Below are 17016 nucleotides of genomic sequence, written 5' to 3'. Positions count from 1 at the left end.
TCTGACGGGCCTATTTGAAGGGGTTCGAGCACTAGTCTACGGGCCTTGAGGGGAGTTCGAGGACTGTTTAAAGCACCTCTCAAGGACTTGAGCATTACACGAGACGTCTTGAGTGAAGTAATCTCAAATGGCATGATGGTGATCAAGAAATCAGTTGTTATATGCAAAAACGGCATCGAAGTTCAAGAATTACATATTTGATTTCTAATGTTCAATATATATGTCCATGACCCGCTATTTCGAAGAACGGTTTCATGAGCAAGACTCGGTGCTTTACCCTAGTATATAGGTATTTGTGGCCACCAAATTCTATTGTGTACTAGCCCAAATTCCATTGTGTCAAAACAACTTTCTAAGTTTTTGAGGATATTTGGTATTTTATTATTTTGGTTCATATTAGGATGCCTAGCAAGCCAAGAGTTGTCGTAGCGAGCATCTCCAAGAAAAACTCTAGATTTTGTTAAACTAGTTAGTGATAGTGTTAAAAAATTATTTTAGCTACTTAATTTAATTTTTTATTTTCAACAACACTTTCAATTTTTCAAATGTTATATATTTTATTATTAACAATTCAAAACCAACCCACGCATTTTCTAAAACAACATTCCCTCATCCTTTTCCCCTTGATCAAGGTTCCACCCTTGAGTTTTATTTTTAAAATATTTAGCAAGTGAATAGTTGTTCTTTAAATTTAAAGAGTGACTGTTCATTTTGATATAATAGAAACTCTTTTATAGCATCTCCTGGATATGAGCTTTTTGAGTTGTCTCCTAGTTAAAATGAATGTATAAGAAATGAACGTAAGTGAAAAGCCATATTGATCTAACTTCCTTAGATTACTTATCTCTTAGTTTGATAACATTCTTTAGATTACATTATTATTTTGTCACATAATAGAAATAAAAGTGAATGCCAAATAAACTTTGCCCGTCCAATTTAACATAATAAGTATTCTTAAAATATTTCATCATATAGTTGACTTTTTGGACATGCATCTAACAATTAGAAGTAATATTCAAAACCAAATGCTACTTTCATCACATTAATTACTTGAGATCAATGCTTAAGAATTGTTGATTTGATTATTATCATGTCACTATCATCCACCAATAGCGACTGATGTATTTATTTTTTATTTTTTATTTTTTTTATTTTTTTTAATAGAGAAAAATAGCGGCTGATGTATTGAAAGTTTGAAACTGAAATTTTTTCCCCCCAACTGAAAATAATTATTTGAATTGAATTGGTATTTGACAAATGCTAAACAAACTTTTTTAGAGTAAAACTTTCTATTTACTCTCTATCACCTCGTAATTTAACATTAATTTGCATGACAATATTATAAACTATTATATCAAAACATGAAGTGACAAAAAATTCATAAAAAAAATCATAAACAAAAATAATAAAAACTGCTTCGAAGAATTTGAATATATCAAATTGAATGACACTGGCGGCTCTTGGCTTCAAAGAAGTGCCACAGAGCAATAGGCTGAGTCTCTGAGAGGCCCATGTGTCATATAAGAGAGGATCCTCATCGGATCCTCTTTGTGAGAATTTCGAGGATATGTTAATTATATTCGTTCATCGTATATCGTGTAGTTAGTTTTTTGTCATGTACTGTTTCTATTCAATTTTAAATAAAAAAATTCCAATGATTTCTGACCGCACGATGTACGATGAACGAATGTGATTGAAGGATCTCGAGAATCCTCTAATCACATCCGTTCATCGTACATCGTGCGGCTAGTTTTTATCAAGTACTGTTTATATTCAATTTTAAATAAAAAAAATTACAATAATTTCTGACCGCACGATGTACGATGAACGGATGTGATTAGAGGATCCGACGAGAATCCTCCTGGCCTCTTAAGTGTCATATAACGAAAATAACACTAACATTGGGACCCAAGACAAGTGTCTGCATTTTCTTTGATGGATTTTGCTTTTGTAGTATTAGTACAAATTATGTATGAAAATTACAATATTAGAATCAAACTTGTAGGATTGACTACAATATTTGTTTATATTTAATACAATTATTTTTTGATCGAGAAGATAAGTTTATTAAATACATGTAAATATTGAAGTCAAATACTAAATTTTGCACATGATAAAGAGCCTGTCATGCTTAGGTTGGATTTTAATGAATTTTTCTACTGAGATTCATGGAGCAATTCTTCGATAGCAAAGCACTAGCTCCCAGTGCGACTTCATAAGAATCATGTGGTGAAATTTCAAAACTAGCACTTGAATTATTTAAGTTGGGTGACATTGTATATGTTGAATTCACACGTGAACTAATGAACTCTGATATCATGAAGGAAGCTGAGGTTCCATCTCAAAACCAATTAATAATAAAGACAGTGACTCAACATTTTATACCCCCTTGCAAAATTTCTTAGCTTTCAATGTGGGACATTTAGTTATATCATCAAACACTTATAATTATATATTGTACTAGCATAAAATATGGGTTCTCACACAATATGTATTAGAATGCATTTTCATTATATATGTAACTTGTATATACTATAAATTTATAAGAATACCCAAAACATTTTTTTTAATACAATGATATATTTACATTAAGAGTGTTGTATTTAGGTTGAGTCACATAATTGACCAGCCATAATAATAAATTTCGAATTCATGTCCATGACAATCAAACCTAAGTTGAGAAAAAACCACTCCACTGCAAGAGGAAAATAGAATAGTACAAATAAAAGTATGTATAATAACATTGAGGAAAATATCACATGTGGTCTAATATCCTAATGGATAAGGTATTGAGTTTCTACTTATGCGTCCTGTGTTCTAACTCTTTATCCTCTAAATTAATATAATAATTTCGAACTCTTCCTCTCCCTTTAATAATGGTAAAATTGAAAAAAAAAAATATTGAGGAAAACAGAATAACCAAATCCATGTGCATCAAACATGACAGCCAGCAAGGGCCATATGCTATCACAATAACCAGACTATAGTGAAGAGGAAACAAGGTGGCCTGTAGTTGAATTTTTTATTTTTTATGCTTATTTTTATGACAATTGGCTGCTTGGGTGTTTCTGATTTGGAATAAAGTCCCCAAAAATATCACCTAATCCACAATAAAATCAACAATAAAATCATTGACCTTATTAATGCACATTGATCTTCCTAACTTTTCTAAATTCATAACCATGACAATTGACATAAAAATATAAACCCATCAACTTCCACATGTAAAAAATAAGAAAAAGAAAAACCGTTTCCATATCATCCTCTAGCTGTAGCTCCCCTTCATTTCAAGCGGACGAAGAAGAGAAGATCATCAATGAGCAACATCACGAAAACTGCAAATTGGGTTGTTTTGGTTCTTCTTGTAATAGCAGTGGAAGTCAGAGGTCGTTCTTTTGGACTCAATTCTCGGAGTACTTCGTCTTCCCAATTGGTTTCAGATGGTACAGATCATGAATATCAAAATCAAAGCAGCGGCTCCCTCTTACTTCTCAAAGGAGTTGAGAATATCGATTCCACAGAGTCATCGTGCGAGCAGCTTTACGGGTTCTTGCCATGCTCCGACAGTGTTTTTGGGCATGTGTTTCTAATGGTGGTCTATGAGTACTTGTTGTTTCATGGTGAGTCGTATTTGGCGGCTGGAGGTGAACAGATTTTCAAGATTTTGGGTCCTGGTGTGTTTGGTGCTAGTGCTTTTCATGTCATCGGTGCCCTTCCTGAGTCTCTATTACTTCTTGGTATGTTTGTATCTTCCTATATTCTTCTTAATTTCCATACACAATTTACAAGTTTTTTTCTTCGTTTTTGTTGTCACAAATCATAGATGATGAGATCTTCTAAATGTTCTTCTGTGTTTTTTTTCCTTTCCTTCATATTGTGAAAACTTTACTCCACTCATTGCATAAAAGAGGTGTTCCACATTCATGATCATGTGCTACTCATCACAGGATGTAGCAAATGAATTGGATTTGATTTTTCTTTAATGTACTACACACATTATTTAATTAAATATTGTCTAACATGTCACGCCAGCTATTTGAATTAAAACTCAAACTATCTTATATATTATATTATCAAAATGTTAATTAAATACTGAATGTATAGTGACTATTAAATTTTTTATTTTATTTTTGATACTAACGATGTTTTACTTTTGGGAAGGAGATCTTCTAATCTAAAAGATTGAAAATTGGGTTAGGCCAAACAACTAGTCGGTTACTAACTAGGTATCAAACTCAACACATATAATACATCATCAATGTCCATATCATTAACAAATGAAGAAAAATACAGCTAGACTGTGGTATTAGTTGGTAGCTATAAAAATTCTTTGAATTTGTTGTTTAGGAATATAATTAGAGTATATAGCTGGACGCGAGGGATTCCAACTGGCAATATGGAAGACATTCTGATTTTAATTTGTAAGGTCGTCGAAGTCGATCTTGTACTTATTAATGTATCTACAACCTGGCAAAAACAAGAAAATATTAAGTGGTTAATAAATATAATCACAAGGTTTGACGATAATTGTATGCGATGTAGTTTAAGGAAGCGATTACTAAATGTTAATTAACCAGTAAGATAGCAGAGGGAAGAAAAAGCACATATGCACACAAGACCACTCAAGTGTATAAAAACATAAAAAGGATTAAAAGAATCAAACAACCAACAATTATATATATAACTAATCATATCACACTTACTGAAGTAATGCATTTGGAAGTTTCAGTTAATTAAACTCATTGATTTTCTTTCATTACTTATATTAAAATTGTACACATATGCAAATTGTAACTGTAATTTGATAATTCTGCACACAGCTTCTGGATTTTTTAACTCCAAGGAAGTCGCTCAGGAATATGTCTATACTGGAGTTGGGCTGTTGGCTGGATCATCAATTTTGAGCTTAACAATACTTTGGGGGACTTGTGTAATTGTCAGCAGCCAAGAATTTTCAGATCATCAAAGCTCTAAGGCTTCCAATGAGTCAGATTCATCACTTTTGTCATGGAAAAGACTGCCTGCATCATTGACAGGTCAGCCTTGTCACTATGTTTTTTCCTCACACATCTGGATTTTTTGGATGAGGATCCTCATATCTATCATTTCATCTTACATGATGTGGTCAGCTTTTATAAGGTATTATTTGTGTTTAATTTTAAATAAAAAAAATTCTAAATAATTTATGGCTACACAACGTGAGGATCCCTAGGATCGTAGGATCTTCACAAAGAGGATCCGGATGGGATCCAAATCCAAGATTTTTAAACCCTATATCCACTTATATATTGGATTCCCTTGCCACATACCTGAAAACTTGGAGTCTTTTCTACTGTACACGGATGTATGTGATGCTATGATTTTATATATGAACGGCTAAAAGCTTAGAATGGAATAGTTGAATCGAAATACGCAGTCATTCACTGAAGTGATACATCCCATATATAACTGGGGCGTTGTAGAATAGTTTTCAGAAACAAAAGTTTGTAGGAAATACAAAAAACAAGGCGTTATTCGCACTTATTTGAAATGCTAAATAAATTGCTACCTTCAATTAATTTGGGATAAATTTCCTTCTTCAGAAGTGTGGGAGTTGCACCAGTGGTTCGTGAGCTCCCCATTGAACAACAAGAGTTATAATAAAATGTGCTCTTGCATTACAAGATTGATAATTTCATACCGATCGACTAGGTCTTCATCGAGTAATGTGGGAAGAGGTCCCAAGTTTTCATCCTCTCCTCATTTTTTTCTTCTCCTTTGAATTCATAGATTGTGGTTTTACAACGGATTTAGAGACCAGCAGCCTTGCGAAGATAATGATTTGTTCAGTAGTACCATTTCTTATCATGCAAATGGCAAAAATCTTTCCATCCTCTTCCGGGGAACGCATCGCAATCTTGACTGCTCTCAGTGTTTCTGTTGTACTCTTATTATTGTACTTCATTTATCAGGTACGCATTCATGAATATCTCTATACATGAACTGATAATATTATTGCCGTTGTATATATTAATGTCTTTGAAGTATCCATGTAAAATATTTACTGTTAAAACCTTACAGATCTTCCATCCCTGGGTTCAAAAAAGAAGATTAGAATTTGTGAAACATGGGCATTTGATTTCAAGCATTTTACAACACGTCCAAAAACATGCACTGGCGAGAGTCCTCACTGTAAAAGGGGCACCAAATATACCCGCTATAAGAAGGTAAGGTCTCACCGAATATTGCCCATGGTGATAGTGGTAAAGTCTCCAACTTTGTTCACCAAACAATCCATCTTTTGCTCACCAAATAATGCCTTTGTCATAAGTATCTTATTTGATAGCAATAAATGAGTTTCAGAGTGAGCCGAAGTTGAATAACTGAAATACTTTATTTAGTGATCAAATGTGATAAGAGAATTAGCACTCGAAACTCTAAACGTGTGGAACTATAAGAGTGAAAATATACTAAGAGGAGCACTGGTAACAACTCCCCTTCAATAATTTTAGAACTGTTCTTTTGAATTCTATGAAGGTCCCCATATATTGTTTGATTGGTTACTAATTAAATATTGCAGGCTATTTGAGGAAGTAGACGAAGATGGTGACAATTATATATCGCTTACTGAAGTAAAAGAACTTCTTCGTGAAATCAAATTCATATCAACAGAAGACGATAAGGATAAAGGAACAGCAGAAGTGATGAAACAGTTTGATCTGGATCATGATGGGAAGATTAATAAAGATGAATTCATCAATGGCTTCACAAAATGGATTGAGGAGATCAGGTCAGTGGATAAACAAAATACCGAAAGATCATTGGAGAACATATATGAGGTAACTCATCATCTACCTCCAAGTTGGCCCCAAAATTTTCATTTCTTCTTTCAATTCTTGAAAGTAGTTGCTTACTCGTTACAATCTGATCCTCCATGCCAAATGAGGCCTATATATATCATGCATGCCCGGATTATAGCTAGTAAGAATATTAACGTCATGCATCGAGTGAAAAAGATCATTTGCCTTTTTCATATCAATTTACGTTCATTCTCCTCAATAATTTACATCTGCTTCTATTGCTGAGCAGGTCTTTCAGCCTTGGATTGAAAATAGAAGACGAGAACGTGAAATGAAGAAGAATTTAATGTCAGAAGTACTAAGACATGTCCAAAGCAATTCACTTGGAAGCATTGTCACAAATGATGGCATGCCTGATATACCAAACATTAGAAGGTTAGGACTACAACTCGTCTAATTGAAGAGTAACAGTGCCCTTTTTGAAAGGGTACTGTAGACTAATCCAAAGTAGTAATGTAGACTAACCCTTTGGTTGCTATATGTACATAGTGACCTATTTTTACCTCTCACATATCCCTCTCAATTTTTGGCCGTGGGATCTTTAATGAATTGAAAAAGATCAATGAGAAAAAAACTAACAAGTGTGTTGGAGGTAAAAAGGGGTGTGTGGATAGCATTACCCTATATATATATGGAAAAAAGTTTTTCAGATTTATTTTATCAACGGAGGGAAGAGGAAACTTGGCACTTCTTTGAGCATTGGGGAAAGAGAAATACAGTGTTAATAGTATAACGTATATGTTAGTAGATGTAGTTTGTTAGTTTGACATACATTGTTGGTTTATATTTCATGACGTAACAGAGTTTAAACTTAGTACAGTATCGGAGCTTTGTTTGGTAGTCTAATATAACTATAAATAATCAGCAATGTAATATGTAGATGCGAGTAGTATTACTCTATATATGCTTTTTGCTGTGGTGTTGAGTCTACTGACCACTCTCTTCAACATGGAAAAACAGGTTGTTTGAAAAGATTGATCTGGATGGAAATAATTGTATATCGCAATCAGAATTGAGAAAACTGATCGGAGATATCAAGTTTGGTAAGATTCCGGGAGACGTGGATGAATCAGTTGTAAAATTGATAGAAGAACTTGACACAAGTGGAGATCAGTTGATCAGTGAGGAAGAATTTGTTACTGGATTAACAAAATGGATAAACAAATCCAACGATCAAGCTCCTCCGTCACTTGAATCCGAGGACGATATCTACCAAGTAAGCAACTCTGAGAACTATAAGGGAAAGGAATTGAATTGAACACCACTTGTCTCCTTGTCTACAAATTATCGTCTAACACAGTTTTCTGCACACGTGTCAAACTGTAATAGTTTAAATGAATACAACCGTTAAGATTAATTTTTCAAAATGATTATGCAGAGGACTTGGGACGAAACAGATAAGTTGGTGGATGAAGAGTATAGCAGTGGTGGAGCTGTCGACAAGTCAAAATGGGCTTGGATGAAAGCTATAACATATTTGGTTCTAGGGTTTGTTGTATTGGCAGTTTTAGCAGAACCTCTTATAGATAGTGTTCAGGATTTCTCCACAGCTGCAAGCATCCCTTCTTTCTTTGTATCATTTGTGCTAGTCCCCTTGGCAACCAATGCCAGACAAGCCGCTTCAGCAATTAATGCAGCTTCAAGAAAAACACCAAGAACCACATCTCTGACATTTTCTGAGGTTTGTCATTGTGCCCAATTTTTTATATTTTCTTTCTCAATTAGAAAATACCTAATTAATTGTGTTATTTTCATTATTTTACGTGGAACATATTTATTTGGATGCAGATTTATGGTGGGGTGTTTATGAACAATGTTCTGGGATTTTCTGTGCTGCTAGCTATAATTTATGCTCGTGAAATGACTTGGGATTTTTCTGCTGAAGTTTTGGTAGTTTTAATTGTCTGCACTGTGATGGGTCTGATTGCAAGCTTCGTCTCCACCTTTTCCCTTTGGACATCATTCTTGGCTTACCTTCTATACCCAATTTCATTGCTTTTAGTCTATATTCTCAATGATGTTCTCAATTACACTTGAATTAAACCCACCAAGGATGTAATATTTTTGTAAATTAGCAAGAACATGTCTTTGGAATTAACTGTTACATTCTCTGTTCTTTATAAAGGCCAATGTTTTCCCAATTTTTTGTTAGATTAGATTTAATGATGCATTAATACTTTTGATAGAAATAAATTTCTAGAACAAAAGTAGCTAGGATTTTCAAATAATGTGGTCACGTTTCCGACCCAAAATAACTTCATTGGACCATTTCATCAAGAACTTGGTGGGCAACTACCGATTCCTAACGACATTCATCAAAAGCTTATGGCAACGTATATTGACCACTACTATGATATGTGGAGTTTTGTCGAGGGTAGATATAGGAAACTAATGAGTAATGTCAAAGAATGCCAAAGCGTGTCAACTGAGGCATTTCATTGAGCACTTGATGCGCACAACTCAGACATTTCATCGAACACTTAGTGCACATGATTGGATTGAATTTAAGTTTTTTTTTTTTTATATATATGAAAAAAAGATATTTAATTATAACATTATAAGATAGTACAAATCAAACGTGAAAATCAAGAATTAAAGTTACATCTTAAAAAAATACGCTATTTAAAAACACTATCACGGAGCATAAAAAAAATAGAACATAAAAATACAAAGCCCCGAAAAAAATATAGATTACAATTTAGGCCTTTCCAAGGTTTTAAAAGACACTAGACGCTAGGCGCTAGTCGGGTGGTGGGTTGGGGCCTAGCGCCTGGACGGCCAGGCGGGGTCTAAGCAGACTAGGCAGATTTAAGTAGATCCATTATATTTCGTGTAAATAAGTGTTGGTTTATACTTAAAATATACATAATTTTATCATAAACTACAAAATAGAATAACATATATATTATGAAGTATTGGAACATAATGAAAACATGGGACACAAGCATATAATGTGTGTTCATTTTAAGTATTTAACAAGTCTCTTACAATTTAAATAAAATGCAAAATGAAGTTATCTATTTTCTATCTAAGTGAGTCGCAACCTAGGTTGGTGTCTAAGAGGGTCTGGGTGGGCTAGGCGGTCTAGACAAGCGTCTTAGCAGGTCTAAGCGCCCTTTCTTAATTTTCAAATGCCTATGCATTAATCGGGGTGGTGGCCAGGTGCCTAGTGCCTAGGCGGCGTTAGGTGGGGATTTTTAGAACAGTGAGTCTTTCTTCATTATTTTTTGCATGTCATATGTTAAGTTTGTGTAAACTGAAAGAAAATGAATGGTGATAGGAGTTGGGCTTGGGCTCTTCTGCATCTGGTAAATGGACCTTGAGCCCTCTTGTTAGTTTCGTTTCTCTAAGCCTGAGGAGCCCAAGCCCAATTCGTACTGTTGAAAGTTAAAAGACTTGTCACTGCTCAGGCACTTCCTCAGACGATCTTCACCTTACGGCATTCGCAATCACCTCCAGAAGCTCTGCAACTCCACGAACGCCTGCAAATTTACTCCCACTCCAAATCTTCAAACCTTTCTTCAGTGAGTTACTGTTTCATTTCTCGAAATTCTAAAGAAATTTGAATCAATTTACGTCCTTTCGGCTGAAATTGGTTTTAATTTTGTAATTGTAGATATTTCTCTGTATTTTTTGTCTTTTTTTTTAATTCAAAATTCTGATGCGGAAAGTCTTGATTCTTACTAGGATGGTGTAGGAGAGTTTGCGGTTTACTGTAATTCTTGAAGAAATGCCTTTTTTGAGTGTTTGAGACTCTAATTTTTCTGTTTACTTTTACTAAACCTAGGGTTTCATGTATTATATTATGCATTGTGATGATATTTAGGGTTTAGGGTTTAGGATGAAAAACGAGCTGTGTGGATTTTTTTCTTTATTTACTAGGTGCTGGTAACTGATCAATTTTGCAATAGTAAAGCGAATGAGAGGGAGAAAAAAATCCAATTCAGGGGCAATACAAAAGAGATATTGAGGACTTGAACATACTTGTTTTCGGTAACAAAAAACAAAAAATTGCGTAATTGTGCTTGAATTGGTTGTTTTACAAATTACTTCAACGGGGGTTTTTTTTTTTATATTCTTCCTGAGTCTCTATTACTTCTTGGTATGTTTGTATCTTCTTATATTCTTCTTAATTTCTATACACAATTTACAAGTTTTTTTCTTTGTTTTTGTTGTCACAAATCATAGATGATGAGATCTTCTAAATGTTCTTCTGTGTTTTTTTTCCTTTCCTTGATATTGTGAAAACTTTCCTGCACTCATTGCATAAAAGAGGTGTTCCACATTCATGATCATGTGCTACTCATCACAGGATGTAGCAAATGAATTGGATTTGATTTTTCATTAATGTACTACACACATTATTTAATTAAATATTATTTAACATGTCACGCCAGCTACTTGTATTAAAACTCAAACTATCTTATATATATTATATTATCAAAATGTTAATTAAATACTGAATGTATAGTGACTGTTAAATTTTTTATTTTATTTTTGATACTAACGATGTTTTACTTTTGGGAAGGAGATTTTCTAATCTAAAAGATCGAAAATTGGGTTAGGCCAAACAAATAGTCGGTTACTAACTAGGTATCAAACTCAACACATATAATACATCATCAATGTCCATATCACTAACAAATGAAGAAGAATACAGTTAGACTGTGGTATTAGTTGGTAGCTATAAAAATTCTTTGAATTTGTTGTTTAGGAATATAATTAGAGTATATAGCTGGACGCGAGGGATTCCAACTGCCAATATGGAAGACATTCTGATTTTAATTTGTAAGGTCGTCGAAGTTGATCTTGTACTTATTAATGTATCTACAACCTGGCAAAAACAAGAAAATATTAAGTGGTTAATAAATATAATCACAAGTTCTGACGATAATTGTATGCGATGTAGTTTAAGGAAGTGATTACTAAATGTTAATTAACCAGTAAGATAGCAGAGGGAAGAAAAAGCACATAAAGACCATACGCACACAAGACCACTCAAGTATATAAAAACATAAAAAGGATTAAAAGAATCAAACAACCAACAATTATATATATAACTAATCATATCACACTTACTGAAGTAATGCATTTGGAAGTTTCAGTTAATTAAACTCATTGATTTTCTTTCACTACTTATATTAAAATTGTACACATATGCAAATTGTAACTGTAATTTGATAATTCTGCACACAGCTTCTGGATTTTTTAACTCCAAGGAAGTCGCTCAGGAATATGTCTATATAGGAGTTGGGCTGTTGGCTGGATCATCAATTTTGAGCTTAACAATACTTTCGGGGACTTGTGTAATTGTCAGCAGCCAAGAATTTTCAGATCATCAAAGCTCTAAGGCTTCCAATGAGTCAGATTCATCACTTTTGTCATGGAAAAGACTGCCTGCATCATTGACAGGTCAGCCTTGTCACTATTTTTTACCTCGTACATCTGGATTTTTGGATGAGGATCCTCTTATCTATCATTTCATCTTACATGATGGGGTCAACTTTCATAAGATACTATTTGTGTTTAATTTTAAATAAAAAAAAATTATAAATGATTTCTGGCTAACAACGTGAGGATCCCTAGGATCGTAGGATCTTCACAAAGAGGATCCGGATGGGATCCAAATCCAAGATTTTTAAACCTAGGGGGCGTTTGTTTGCCCTCACTAACTCGGACTGGACTGGACTAGCTATTAGTCCAATACTGTGTTTGTTCCATGCTGGGACTAACATTAATGAGACTAAAGGGGACTAGCATGGACAAAACCCTTCACTAAGAGGTCTTAGTGAGACCCTCCAATAACCATGGGACTAGCTAAGACTATCCTCTATTTCTCGTCCTTGTCATGCTCAACGACCACTCCCGACAGACTCCTCATCATGGCTGGTCACCTAGATCAATCATTAACTTCCCGACTCTCTTTCAGATCCATTTCACAACCAACTTTCATATAAAATATACCAAATTGAAGCTGGGAGTGACAAGATTACGATTTTACTTGAATCGAGGCCAAAATGTGGTCGAATGTGGCCGGAAAATGGCCTGGAAGTCTCGGCCTGTTTGGGCTTCTTCAAATCCATGACAAATTCGAGCATGCAAAGCTAAGATCTCGGTCCAGGGATGGTGATGAATTTTTTGGCGGTGCTAACTTCATCCAATTTAATGAGGGTTGGCCAAAAAACACATCAGGAAACCTGCAACTCGTCGGGAAAATTGGAGCCGTGAGGTTCCGTTCGAACAACGCATAACTAGAGAGGGAGGGAGGACAGAGAAATAGAGACTGAAATCAATAAGGAGTTTGACCAGGAATGAGAAAGAGACATGAATTGAGAGGTCTGAGAGGAAAAAAAGAGGGAAAGGGTGGGATGATGAGAGAAGAGGAAAAGAGTGGGACGGAAATGGTAGGAAAAGATGAAGAAAAAGATAAGATCATAATAAAATATTAATAATTTATATATTAAATAAAATAATATTAGAATTTGTTATTATCTAGCTTCTTAGTCCAATACTGCACCAAACGCTTCACTAAGTTAGTCCAGTTTAGTCTAGTCTAAGCCAGTCCAGCTTAGTCCTTGAAGCTAATCCAGTCCGAAATAGTCCGGCGCAACAAACGCCCCCTATATCCACTATGTATTGGATTCCCTTGCCACATACCTGAAAACTTGGAGTCTTTTCTACTGTACACGGGTGTATGTGATGCTATGATTTTATATATGAACGGCTAAAAGCTTAGAATGGAATAGTTGAATCGAAATACGCAGTCATTCACTGAAGTGATACATCCCATATATAACTGGTGCGTTGTAGAATAGTTTTCAGAAATAAAAGTTTGTAGGAAATACAAAAAACAAAGCGTTATTCGCACTTCTTTGAAATGCTAAATAAATTGCTACCTTCAAACCTCTGGGATAAATTTCCTTCTTCAGAAGTGTGGGAGTTGCACCAGTGGTTCGTGAACTCCCCATTGAACAACAAGAGTTATAATAAAATGTGCTCTTGCATTACAAGATTGATAATTTCACACCGATCGCCTAGGTCTTCATCGAGTAATGTGGGAAGAGGTCCCAAGTTTTCATCCTCTCCTCATTTTTTTCTTCTCCTTTGAATTCATAGATTGTGGTATTACAACGGATTTAGAGACCAGCAGCCTTGCGAAGATAATGATTTGTTCAGCAGTACCATTTCTTATCATGCAAATGGCAAAAATCTTTCCATCCTCTTCCGGGGAACGCATCGCAATCTTGACTGCTCTCAGTGTTTCTTTTGTATTCTTATTATTGTACTTCATTTATCAGGTACGCATTCATGAATATCTCTATACATGAACTGATAATATTATTGCTGTTATATATATTAATGTCTTTGAAGTATTCATGTAAAATATTTACTGTTAAAACCTTACAGATCTTCCATCCCTGGGTTCAAAAAAGAAGATTAGAATTTGTGAAACATGGGCATTTGATTTCAAGCATTTTACAACACGTCCAAAAACATGCACTGGCGAGAGTCCTCACTGTAAAAGGGGCACCAAATATACCTGCTATAAGAAGGTAAGGTCTCACCGAATATTGCCCCATGGTGATAGTGGTAAAGTCTCCAACTTTGTTCACCAAACAATCCATCTTTTGCTCACCAAATAATGCCTTTGTCATAAGCATCTTATTTGATAGCAATAATTGAGTTTCAGACTGAGCCGAAGTTGAATAACTGACATACTTTATTTAGTGATCAAATGTGATAAGAGAATTAGCACTCGAAACTCTAAACGAGTGGAACTATAAGAGTGAAAATATACTAAGAGGAGCACATGGTAACAACTCCCCTTCAATAATTTTAGAACTGTTCTTTTGAATTCTATGAAGGTCCCCATATATTGTTTGATTGGTTACTAATTAAATATTGCAGGCTATTTGAGGAAGTAGACGAAGATGGTGACAATTATATATCGCTTACTGAAGTAAAAGAACTTCTTCGTGAAGTCAAATTCATATCAACAGAAGACGTGATGAAACAGTTTGATCTGGATCATGATGGGAAGATTAATAAAGATGAATTCATCAACGGCTTCACAAAATGGATTGAGGAGATCAGGTCAGTGAACAAAATACCGAAAGATCATTGGAGAACATATATGAGGTAACCCATCATCTACCTCCAAGTTGGCCCCAAAATTTTCATTTCTTCTTTCAATTCTTGAAAGTAGTTGCTTATTCGTTACAATCTGATCCTCCATCCCAAATGAGGCCTATATATATCATGCATGCCCGGATTATAGCTAGTAAGAATATTAACGTAATGCATCGAGTGAAAAAGATCATTTGCCTTTTTCATATCAATTTACGTTCATTCTCCTCAATAATTTACATCTGCTTCTATTGCTGAGCAGGTCTTTCAGCCTTGGATTGAAAATAGAAGACGAGAACGTGAAATGAAGAAGAATTTAATGTCAGAAGTACTAAGACATGTCCAAAGCAATTCACTTGGAAGCATTGTCACAAATGATGGCACGCCTGATATACCAAATATTAGAAGGTTAGGACTACAACTCGTCTAATTGAAGAGTAACGGTGCCCTTTTTGAAAGGGTACTGTAGACTAACCCAAAGGGGTCATGTAGACTAACCCTTTGGTTGCTATATGTACATAGTGATCTATTTTTATCTCTCACACATCCATCTCAATTTTTGGCCGTGGGATCTTTAATGAATTGAAAAAGATCAATAAGAAAAAAATTAACAAGTGTGTTGGAGGTAAAAAGGGGTGTGTGGATAGCATTACCCTATACATATATGGAACGAAGTTTTTCAGATTTATTTTATCAACGGAGGGAAGAGGAAACTTGGCACTTCTTTGAGCATTGGGGAAAGAGAAATACGGTGTTAATAGTATAACGTATATGTTAGTAGATGTAGTTTGTTAGTTTGACATACATTGTTGGTTTATATTTCATAACGTAACAGAGTTTAAACTTAGTACAGTATCGGAGCTTTGTTTGGTAGTCTAATATAACTATAAATAATCAGCATATAATATGTAGATGCGAGTAGTATTACTCTATATATGCTTTTTGCTGTGGTATTGAGTCTACTGACCACTCTCTTCAACATGGAAAAACAGGTTGTTTGAAAAGATTGATCTCGATGGAAATAATTGTATATCGCAATCAGAATTGAGAAAACTGATCGGAGATATCAAGTTTGGTAAGATTCCGGGAGACGTGGATGAATCAGTTGTAAAATTGATAGAAGAACTTGACACAAGTGGAGACCAGTTGATCAGTGAGGAAGAATTTGTTACTGGATTAACAAAATGGATAAACAAATCCAAAGATCAAGCTCCTCCGTCACTTGAATCCAAGGACGATATCTACCAAGTAAGCAACTCTGAGAACTATAAGGGAAAGGAATTGAATTGAACACCACTTGTATCCTTGTCTGCAAATTATCGTCTAACACAGTTTTCTGCACACGTATCAAATTGTAATAGTTTACATGAATACAACTGTTAAGATTAATTCTTCAAAATTATTATGCAGAGGACTTGGGATGAAGAGTACAGCAGTGGTGGAGCTGTCGACAAGTCAAAACGGGCTTGGATGAAAGCTATAACATATTTGGTTCTAGGGTTTGTTGTATTGGCTGTTTTAGCAGAACCTCTTATAGATAGTGTTCAGGATTTCTCCACAGCTGCAAGCATCCCTTCTTTCTTTGTATCATTTGTGCTAGTTCCCTTGGCAACCAATGCCAGACAAGCCGCTTCAGCAATTAAGGCAGCTTCAAGAAAAACACTAAGAACCACATCCTTGACATTTTCTGAGGTTTGTCATTGTGCCCAATTTTTTTATATTTTCTTTCTCAATTAGAAAATACCTAATTAATTGTGTTATTTTCATTATTTTACGTGGAACATATTTTATTTGGATGCAGATTTATGGTGGGGTGTTTATGAACAATGTTTTGGGATTTTCTGTGCTGCTAGCCATAATTTATGCTCGTGAAATGACTTGGGATTTTTCTGCTGAAGTTTTGGTAGTTTTAATTGTCTGCACTGTGATGGGTCTGATTGCAAGCTTCGTCTCCACCTTTTCCCTTTGGACATCATTCTTGGCTTACCCTCTATACCCAATTTCATTGCTTTTAGTCTATATTCTCAATGAAGTTCTCAATTACACTTGA

At 34.7% G+C, this 17016-nt stretch overlaps 1 protein-coding gene and 1 pseudogene across 1 annotated transcript; both read left to right on the top strand.

Moving 5' to 3' along the window:
* Positions 1–3243: 3243 nt before the first annotated feature.
* Positions 3244–8974, top strand: LOC137743870 (sodium/calcium exchanger NCL1-like). The gene is made up of 9 exons (XM_068483801.1): positions 3244–3737; positions 4821–5036; positions 5770–5951; positions 6061–6206; positions 6560–6818; positions 7069–7214; positions 7800–8055; positions 8218–8520; positions 8628–8974. The coding sequence occupies exons 1-9, from the start codon at positions 3317–3319 to the stop codon at positions 8874–8876; spliced, it is 2178 nt and encodes a 725-aa protein (XP_068339902.1). The 5' UTR covers positions 3244–3316; the 3' UTR covers positions 8877–8974.
* Positions 8975–10916: 1942 nt separating this feature from the next.
* Positions 10917–17016, top strand: LOC137741924 (sodium/calcium exchanger NCL1-like; annotated as a pseudogene).

The sequence above is a fragment of the Pyrus communis genome, chromosome 8 (assembly GCF_963583255.1).
Source record: "Pyrus communis chromosome 8, drPyrComm1.1, whole genome shotgun sequence".
NCBI lineage: Eukaryota > Viridiplantae > Streptophyta > Magnoliopsida > Rosales > Rosaceae > Pyrus > Pyrus communis.
This window is presented reverse-complemented; position numbering and strand designations above follow the sequence as displayed.

Excerpts from the sequence above, each read along its gene's own strand:
- LOC137743870 (XM_068483801.1), top strand. The coding sequence starts at position 3,317 with ATGAGCAACATCACGAAAACTGCAAATTGGGTTGTTTTGGTTCTTCTT. Across the intron at positions 3,738-4,820 it reads TGAGTCTCTATTACTTCTTG|CTTCTGGATTTTTTAACTCC; the intron begins GTATGTTTGTAT and ends TTCTGCACACAG. Across the intron at positions 7,215-7,799 it reads GATATACCAAACATTAGAAG|GTTGTTTGAAAAGATTGATC; the intron begins GTTAGGACTACA and ends ATGGAAAAACAG.